Source organism: Genypterus blacodes, unplaced genomic scaffold (genome assembly GCF_046128005.1).
Source record: "Genypterus blacodes isolate CSIRO-AG114 ecotype Tasmania unplaced genomic scaffold, CSIRO-AGI_Gbla_v1 ptg000288l_1, whole genome shotgun sequence".
NCBI classification, from domain to species: domain Eukaryota; kingdom Metazoa; phylum Chordata; class Actinopteri; order Ophidiiformes; family Ophidiidae; genus Genypterus; species Genypterus blacodes.
Window position 1 is genome coordinate 15001 of NW_027467079.1, and position 10000 is coordinate 25000.

The following is a 10000-nucleotide window of genomic DNA, read 5'->3' on the forward strand; positions in this document are numbered from 1 at the left end:
ATAGTCATAAAAGTTGAATTGGACCCAAACTCTGCAGAACCTTGTGGTGCCAGTTCTTTCCTCTCTCACATGTGCTTCTCTCCTGGACTCAGAACGACCTGGGCGGCCAGCGGAGTCTGGTGAACAAGTGGACCACATTCCTCAAGACCCGTCTGATCTGCTCTGTGCCAGGCGCCGACGGCAGCGACACGTACTTTGACGAGCTGCGTAAGTGAACACGGGACAGAACCCCGCCTTACGTAAGAGTAGCAACTCCACCCAGCTAGGCCCGTTTGAGCCAGAAAACCTGTGATGTAAGATAAGAGGTGTTTGAAGTAGCCACTGTGGTCAAAGCTGGAGTGACCTTTGGATCTGACTCTGGTCCTAATGTAGCATGGAGTCACGCGACAGGAGGCCTGAGCTGTTCCAGGTGTCTCACCCTCCGGCTCCGCTCCGCTTGATCTTTATCCCGAGCGCTCTGCCGTGAGATGAACCAATCACCTCGTTGTTTTCCAGAGCGGCGGCAGGGTGAGGTGCACCGCGCGTGCCTGCGTGTGTGTGAGGCCGGCCTCACTTTGGATCTTTACCCAGAAGCACATTCTCTATTCAACAGGACTTCTGAGCCCAGATTGTAAATTATACCGGCCTGCTCCACATTCCTGTCGACTCAAAGGAGAGAGAGAGAGGGAGAGGGAGAGAGGGAGGGAGGGAGGGAGAGAGATAGAAAGAGAGAGAGAGAGAGTTATCGTCTGTAATGCTGATTATGACTCAACATCATCTAATTACAACAGAACAACTTTAGTTTAAAGCTCAAAGTTTCTTATCAGCAATGTGGAAAAGATTTGGAATTCAACAGCAAACCTGGCGTGGGTGTGTGGAGTCTGTGTGTGTGTGTGTGGAGTGTGTGTGGAGTCTGTGTGTGTGTGTGGAGTCTGTGGAGTCTGTGTGTGTGTGTGTGTGGAGTCTGTGTGTGTGTGTGAAGTCTGTGGAGTCTGTGTGTGTGTGTGTGGAGTCTGTGTTCTGATCCGTGTGCAGGACGCTCAGATATATGACTGACATTACACAGAGACACGTGGAGACACTTGGACCAGGACAGCGAGTGTTAATCCTCTGCACATGGAGCCGTCTGATGACATCTGTCCCCCAAATGTCCCCCAAATGTCCCGAGAGCACAAACGTGTGTGTGCTGGTCTCCTTTCACTAAGTGGATAAATGAGTCTGACTTCTTGAGCCCTACCTCAGGCGTCTGACCGCTGCCTCCCCTCATCCCTTATCTGGAGTCCTCACCTGAGGCACAGACACACACCTGTACACACAGAGTGACTGTGGTGTGGCCTGGGCTGGTGTGTGAGCAGCTCTGTGTGTGTGAACGCGTCTCGTCTGTGCTCAGTGTGACAGTTTGAGTGTTGAAGTGGAACTAAATGTGGTTTTGATCCCAAAAATTTCGTTCAGCAAATTCTCGCAGTGACTCGCGGGTGAAAAGTGGCTCGACGTGGCCAAGGGGCTTTGTTTATCTTTGACTCAACCTTTGACCTCTGTGCTACCACTGTTGACCTGTGTGTGTGTGTGTGTGTGTTCCTGTCCTCCAGGTGATGTGTTCTTATTACAGACGAGGGACAGGAAGAACCCTCTGGTCTACACCGTCTTCTCTACTTCCAGGTCAGAGTTGATTGATACTCTTTTGTGTTTGTGTGTGTGTATGTGTGTGTGTGTGTGTGTGTGTTTTGATGAAGCTGACTCTGCTCCCTTGTTTCCCAGCAGCAGTGTATTTAAGGGCTCAGCTGTGTGTCTCTACACTATGAATGACATCCGGCGGGCCTTCCTGGGGCCCTTCGCTCACAAAGAGGGGCCCAACTACCAGTGGGTCCCCTTCCAGGGCAAGGTGCCCTACCCCCGCCCTGGCATGGTATGTGTGCCCCTGAACAGCGTCCGATTCCCTCCCCAGTATGTGATCCTGCTCCCAGTACAAGCTTCTCTCACGCCATCAGAACCTCAGCGGGCTGCAGAGTCAGAACATCAAATCCAATTAAAGGAAAATAGGGAAGATGTTTATGCTTGAAAGTGAATTATTCAGAGCTGCATATGAAGCAGAATTTGTGTTTTTGGACGCATAAATGGGATCAAAAGCATGAAAGAGGGTTTGTTCTCTGTGGCATTCTGCACACTTCAGCATAATAACCTTCTGGATCATAAATACCTCATGTGAGGCTGCAGTATTTCAGCACCGATGTGGAATCCTGGATAGAGAATTCCGGTCCAGGGCTTGAATTCTAATCTCAGAGGGCGGCGGTACTTTGACCTTTGACCAGCAGGGTACTGGGAGAGTCCACATACTTTAAAGTCGTTTTTTGAATGTAATGATCCTCATTCCCAATCCTCATGTGAGCAGGATGTTCTTTCAATTATCTCCATCATCTCAGTCTATGCTTTGTAATTTAAGACCTTCTAATGTTTTCTCTGGAGTTTAGTTTGCGTTTCATTCCAGTGTTTCTTCCTCATCTCCCCTCAGTGCCCCAGTAAGACATTTGGCAGCTTCGAGTCCACCAAGGGTTTCCCTGACGACGTGATCCAGTTCGCCCGGCACCACCCGCTGATGTTCAACCCGGTCTACCCTGTGAACCGCCGGCCCATCTTCCTCCGGACCAACGTGGACTACAGCTTCACCCAGCTGGCTGTGGACCGGGTCAGCGCCGCAGACGGGCAGTATGACGTCATGTTTATCGGCACAGGTAAACGCCGGCTCTGCTCGCTTCAGTTCAGATGAAGCCAGGTGAGCGAGGTCGCCTGACAGTCCGTGTGTGTGTGTGTGTGTGTGTGATTTCAGACAAAGGCACGGTGCTGAAGGTGATCGGTGTCCCCAAGGAGAGCTGGAACAACATGGAGGAGCTTCTGCTTGAAGAGCTGGAGGTCTTCAAAGTGAGAATATTACTCACAACACTCTGAACTGTATGAATGTAGGTACTATGATGATGAGACCACACAGTCACACGTGTATTTTGATGTGTTTGTTCTTTAGGATGCCTCATCTATCAACAACATGCAGATCTCCTCTAAGCGGGTACGTTTGTTTTCTGCTCAAAGTCATACGCCAACGGCTTTACAGAATGTATTGGTTTTCAGGAAGATTGTTCCAGAACTCGGTCTGGTTGGTTGGCTGGCTGACCTTCTCCTGACCTTCTCCAGACCTTCTCCTGACCTTCTCCTCCTCTCTTCGTCTTCACAGCAACAGCTGTACGTGAGCTCAGACACAGGCATCGCCCAGGTGCCTCTTCATCGCTGCAGCGTGTATGGGAAGGCTTGTGCCGAGTGCTGCCTGGCCCGAGACCCGTACTGCGCCTGGGACGGAACCTCCTGCACCCGCTACCTGCCCAACACCAAGAGGTACAGAGAGGCCGGGCGCACAGACCAGCTGAGGACCAGGACCAGTGAGAGAGAGCACCTTAACCTGACTCTTTTCTCTTTGCTGATACTTCACAGACGCTTCCGCCGCCAGGATGTGAGGAACGGAGACCCCAACACTCTGTGCTCCGGAGGTGAGATGAAGATCAAGCTCTGATTCATGCTCTGCACAACTCTACATGTCCCTGTGTCTGTCTGTCTGTCTGTCTGTCTGTCTGTCTGTCTGTCTGTCTTTTTGGGTCCATTTTTTCCAAATTCTCCACATGAAACCTGCTGCCGGTGTGTGTAACAAAGCAGAACAAAGCCTGGCTCTGATCAGGCAGAGAGCCAGAGCCCTGAATCCTGCGGCCTTCACCCCGCGACCTCACTGCTTGCAGCCACAATGCCAGCATTCTGCCGCTATCTGTGTTCCTGCCACATCGCTCAATCAGACTCATCTCTCAGACTGAGGGCGTCTGTGGATAATACGATGACATCATGTAGGCTGATGAAGGTCAGAGTGATCAGGGTCACTTCAGCTGCTTCTCACCATTCTAGCCCCTGTGCTTTAACCACAACACTAGAGGGCGCTGAGAGACGCTTTGATCTTCACTACACTTCATCACTCCGACTGCAGGAGAGTCGTTATTATGAATTACACAAGCGTCAGAGTGTCAGAGGGACAATCGGACCTTTGTTTGTTGTTAAGTATCAAACATAGTGACTAATACTCCCATGATTCCCACCAGACTTCCAGACAGGAAGCTGACGCACTGTAGCGATTGTAGTGAAGGTTCCCAGCATTATCCAGGCAGAGGAGGTCATCAATCAGTGTGGAGTGAGAAGAAAAGATCCTGTGTAGCTAATCAGGGTACAAATCAGCACAAAACTGCAAAACTGCTGAACTATCCTCATCAGCTCAGTGTCCTGGTGTCCTAGACCGTCCCGTTCTCTCTTTGTCTTCTCTGCTGTTGTTCCCTCCTCCCTGAATGTGAGCGGAATCATGTGGTGTCTTTGCCTCTGCCGCCCCCTGCAGACCATCACAAGCATCGCGTGGCAGAGAGGAAGCTGTATGGCGTGGAGGGAAGCAGCACTTTCCTGGAGTGCATCCCCAAGTCGCTCCAGGCCAAAGTCACCTGGACCTTCCAGAAACATCCGCAGAGCCCACGGGAAGAGGTGAGGAGGATCAGAGGAGACGTTCCATGAGCTCAATCAGTTTATCAGTACTTTGAATTCAAACACCGACTCAGGAAAGGAGGCCGATGTTTTATAAAGTAAAGTCTACAGTAAAGTTTATACTGTTGCCAGAACAAAAGGAGAGACTTGGAGAATGAAGTCCTAATACTCAGAGAATAAAGAGTGATGTTTGTTTATCAGGTCAGTGTGAAGCGTGAGGAGGCTCTGGGGGTTTGAGTCCTAAAGGTCACACCATGTCACTTCCTTTTTGCAGGTGCGTCTGGATGACCGTGTCCTCCAGACGGACAGAGGCCTCCTGATTCGCCGCGTCCTAAAGAGAGACGTGGGCGTCTATCAGTGCCACGCCATGGAACACGGCTTCACCCAGACCTTACTCGGCATCACGCTGGAAGTTGTACCCTCCACTTCCTCCTCCGTGTCAAATGTTCCTTCCGATGCCCCGGTCCGATTTGACCCCCGCAGCGGCGGCGGGCCTCCAGCGACCAACCAGAAGCTTTGGTACCGGGACTTCATGCAGCTGGTGGACCACCCTAACCTGAGCACCGTGGATCAGATATGCGAGCAGGTTTGGGCGCGGAAGAGGGCCGACGACCAACTGGAAAAGAGTTTACCGCTGCCGGCGAGGGAAGCGGCCCCTCTGGGCCCCGTCGCCCGCTCCCCCGCTAACAAGAAGTGGAAGCATCTTCAGGATATGAGGAAGGGGCGAAACCGCCGGACCCACGACGGGAAACCAAACCCTCGGGCGCCGCGCAGCGCCGGCGAGTAACGGCAGAGACGGAAGAAGAAAACGGACAAAGGAGGCGAACGGTAGAGAGAAACTGAGACGAAGAACTACTGGAGGTGTTGATTTACACACACACAGATATATTCACGCACACACACACACACCCACACACACACACTCACAGCACCTCCACTATTGTGTATATTTATCTCCGGATGCCCCCCCACTCCATGGTACCCCGGCCCCCCCTCGTCCTGCCCCTGCATGTGCTGCCTTACTGCCCGTACCCATTCTGCACGACCCCTTCACTCTGTCCCACCGCCCCGCTGAGCTCCAGGGTACCAGCAGGTCCCAGGGCTCCCAGCCACGTTTCACTGTGGGCGTCTCACGTGCACTCGCCCTTCATTCTCATGGGCGCCGGCTGAAACATGGACGGCGTCTTCACGGAATCACCGCCTGGAGGTTCTACCTTGTAAACATAGCTCCTCTCCGCACGCCGGCCACAAAGCGTTTCAGAGCTCACAGCAGAATGGACCGGACCAATGGACGATGATGGTGAACCAACTGGAACATACTGGAAAGTCACGGCCCACGACTGGAAACACGTGTACACGCATGCAGACCTGCACACTGATGTCGCTCAATGTTTCGGACAGTAATGGATTGACCAACTTCCTCTGTGCACATATTTTCAGTAACCTCACCTTTTACAGTTTTGATACGCTCATTCCGTATGGAGGACGCGGCCTGGACATCAGGCTCCGCGGGCACAGCGAGGAAATCACACGATACCACACAGGCACACACACACACACACACACACACACACACAGATGCCTCATCGGCCTGGATGTTTTGTCGCTTTGTTGGTCCAAACCACTAGCGAGTCTGAGCGTGGAGGAAGTACGGGCGCCCCGAGGTGGGAGAGGAAGTTTACACAGACTGAGAGGGAACGCCGCAGAGTGAACCTCAAAAGCAAACACGCACGCTTTACAAAAATCTAATTCTGATTTATGCCACACATATTGTGATCTGACCTGCGATTATTTTCTGGTGGTGTGTCGGCGATGTGACCGTATGTTAGATTGTGTAACTGTGGCTGTGTTTCAGTCTGCATCCAGACACCATGGCAACACTTCAACAGTGACTGAAAGGATCCCACCACTCACGCAAAACAAACTTCACCACACACACACACACACACACACAAATATTACAGCAGAGGAGCAAAAGTGGAAAAAATTGATTTGACCTAAAAACCACTAAACTAAACAGATATTTATTGGTTTTCATGCTTGCCTGAGGTGTTTGTCTTTCTTCTGTAACGTGAGGAGCGAGTACGACTGCGAACACGGTGTCGGTGTGTGTGTGTGTGTGTGTCTGTGTGTGTGTGTGTGTGTGTGTGGGCTACAGCGCAGCACATTAACGTGATATTTATAGGTGAAAGTGTGATTTTTGTATTCTAAGCGGTACTTCTTCTCTTTGCTCTCTTACACTGTTGTTCTATTTGTTGTTTGTGGTAAATGAATATATGCAAATATTTGAGACGAGGGAGTTGCCGACTCTTCGTCCAGCATGTTTAAAAAAAGAACAAAACACAGAGGCCTGTTCTTCTGCTCTACCCACAATGCATTGCCACTGCAGCTCCTCTCCCCCGTGTGATTTCATACACTGTTGTGATCTCCTTCATGTCGTGTTACAGTCGAATATCATTGACTTTTGCTGCTCAACGACATCATCTCCTCCTAATGGACAATTATGATGATAAAGTCTTCCCTCCCTCCGTCTATAGCCCCACCTCTCTCTCTCTCTCTCTCTCTCTCTCTCTCTCTCTCTCTCTCTCTCTCTCTCCCCCCCCCCCCCCTCCCCCTCCAGAGAGTATGGTTACTTTCATGATGGATGTACGGTTGAATCTGTGTGCAGACGTTCCTCTCTGAGTTGCCATGACACCGACACATGCATTTCTGTGAACATCTGACTCTTATAATCTGACTCTGATAGGCTGGCTTTACCGTCTCTGCTGCCATCTAGAGGTGAGGGAGAGTTAACGCAGGACAAAGCGGTCTGAGCGGTTTTCTACGGCCCAAACATAATCCACAATCTGGACCTGCCTCATATTTTGGCTGTAGTTTTCCTAAAATGTCTTTAAAAAAATAATCTGTTGAGAGCTTTTTGAGTTGTTCTGCTAAAATCTGAGTTTTGTTTCTCAAATAAAAGTCCTTGTTTAAAAAGCTTTGTGCAGAACGCAGTGCAAAGATAAATGTTGCATGATTTTCAGTCTCCAGAGGCAAAGATGTGTTCTGGTACTTCCGCGGTACTGGGACTGGTACTGGCTGAGCCTAAGTGGGGCAGCACCAACTTTGGCCTGTGGGTCCATTTGAGATGTATGGAATCATTACGGCTCTTATTTATACAGATGGACACTGAACTGAGCTGACAGACGCCTGTCAAATAAAGGGACTCTGCATTTTGACTTCTCGTCCACCATCAGAGGTTTCACCGCTTTAACCCGGGCTGGTACCTAATGTACGGCGCCACAGAACAAATTGACTTTGGACCACTAATCCTCTACATGGAGCTCCATGTCAGCAACCAAGTGCTTTTATTTTGTTTTGTTTCCGTACGCTGGTCCTGATGTCAAACTTGTCCCGGTCCCTTTTTAACCCAGCCGCTGTTTTGTGCTCTTCAGACTGCATGACCGATGTTAGCGGCTCCATGTGTGTGTGTGTGTGTGTGTCTGTGTGTGTGTGTGTGGTGGCCAGAGCGAGAGAGCCAAAGCACAATGTTGAATATGATTCTTATTCTTATGTATTTATGTGCAAAGATAAGCTGATGTGTTGTGGTGGATGTTTTGTTCTTTTTCTTATAAATGTAGATCTTCATCTGTGTCTTTCACTTTCTGCTGATAGTAAAGCTTCATCCTGGAGTTGATTTGGACTTCACAGCCAATAGGGAAAGACTTCCTGAACTCAGTGTCCAATCAGATGTTGTTGTTCACTCCTGTTGTGTCCCGCGCCAAGTGACGCACCCCTGTGTGTGTGTGTGTGTGTGTGTGTGTGTGTGAGCTACCTGTGTATGTGTGTGTGTGTGTGTGTGTGTGAGTGAACCAGTGTGTATGTGTGTGTGTGTGAGAGAGAGAGTGTGTGTGTGTTTTGGGGTAAGCAGAGCTCTGTATATAACGGCAAAGTATCAGTGGCGTGTATGCGCTCGTGTGTGTGTGCGTGTGCATGTGTGTGTGTGTGTGTATAGGTGAAAGCTCAAACGTCAGAGCCCAAAGTTGCCGTGCTGCACTGTAACGCTCCCTGAGGTCTTTGTGAATTGTTGTCTCATTGTTTTTGATTAACACAATAAAAGATATCCAGTTACTTTAAGAGACGCTTGTGGACTTCTTGCGTTTTTTTTCGTTACTTTTTTTGTAACATGGCACAGTGGTGTGGAGGCAGAGTCCAGGATGACATCAGTGATGTTGATGTGATGACCTCATAGGTACAGTTTTTACAGGATGATGTCAAACAGCGATATAGGCAAGTACAGATGACATCATAGGCTGTGGTGAGGAGGAGGAGAGGAGAGAGAGAAACAAGAAAACGAAACAAAGAGAGGACATCCCACCCAGAGACACAACCCAACACACAACCCCACAGTCACACAACCCCGCAGTCACACAACCCCGTCCTGGCCCGCCGGAGCTGTTGTGTGTTCAGGTGTTCAGTCACTGGTCTGTCAGAGCCTGTAGATCTGTGAAGTGAGAGAGAAAAGGTTCCATCTCTGATAGAACTTCAGATCAGTGCGGCCCCTCCCTCATAGTGTACTTGATTTTCTCCAGTTTAAGAAAATACATCGCATCCTTCAGCCATTGCGACCATCAGCATCATTTTAGAGTCTGACAGCACAAAGCTGAGCCTGAAGCTGAGCCTGAAGCTGAGCCTGAAGCTGAGCTTGAAGCTGAGGATGAAGCCTTTTCTTGACCTGGAGTGTGTGTATGTGTCGGTGTGTCAGAATGATCCTGTGTGACGCCTCATGTCATCAAACTTTGTTGCTGAGTTGTGTGCGTGCGTGCGTGCGTGTGTGTGTGTGAGAGTGTGAGTGTGTGTTCGGGTGAAACTGTTGGTGCTGTATTCATTGTTGTGCTTCCTGTGTGTGTGTGTGTGTTCTAGTTCTGATGCAGCGCTGCAGTCTATAAGAAGTTGACTGCACCGGTTGACCACACGATGGCGCTCATGCAGTAATAAGTGAAGGCACATGAACGCCTCGTGTGTGAAATGCATCAGGAAACGTTGCTTCTCCTCCACGCTGCTGTTTGTTGTGTAACAGATGTACAGCAGATGTGAAGCAACGCACAAATGTAGAAGAGTTTAATATTAAAATCCACTGACAAACAAATTCACTCGTGGCTTCAAACCATAAACAACGCCGCTGTAATGGAAGACGCAGGAGGTGATCGTCTCCGTCTGTCTCTCTCTCTCCCCCTCTTCCTTCTTGTCTTCTGTTTCCTCTGTCTGTCTTTTGTGAGTTTCTGTCTTTGTCTCATAACATAAAGGTTAAATGTATCAGAGCTTTAGGCTCCGCCCCCCTGTGTGTATCAGCGGCTCCATCTTTGACTTCCTGACCCGAATCCTTCATACTAACATCATCATGACCCGCCTGTCAACCAGCGGAGACGCAGCCACTTTCCCACACCAGAACACACACACCCACACACACACACACAGTCATGCATGG

At 50.0% G+C, this 10000-nt stretch overlaps 1 protein-coding gene across 1 annotated transcript in view; it reads left to right on the forward strand.

Annotated features, from left to right (window-relative positions):
• Positions 1–8636, forward strand: part of sema3b (sema domain, immunoglobulin domain (Ig), short basic domain, secreted, (semaphorin) 3B) — an 18378-nt gene extending 9742 nt beyond the window's left edge. The window contains 10 exon segments of the mRNA XM_076136964.1: positions 93–207; positions 1569–1638; positions 1741–1885; positions 2489–2708; positions 2804–2895; positions 2996–3037; positions 3203–3360; positions 3457–3512; positions 4394–4533; positions 4808–8636. Of these exon segments, the coding sequence (XP_075993079.1) occupies positions 93–207; positions 1569–1638; positions 1741–1885; positions 2489–2708; positions 2804–2895; positions 2996–3037; positions 3203–3360; positions 3457–3512; positions 4394–4533; positions 4808–5320 (1551 nt within the window). The 3' untranslated portion in view covers positions 5321–8636.
• The last annotated feature ends 1364 nt before the right edge of the window (positions 8637–10000 follow it).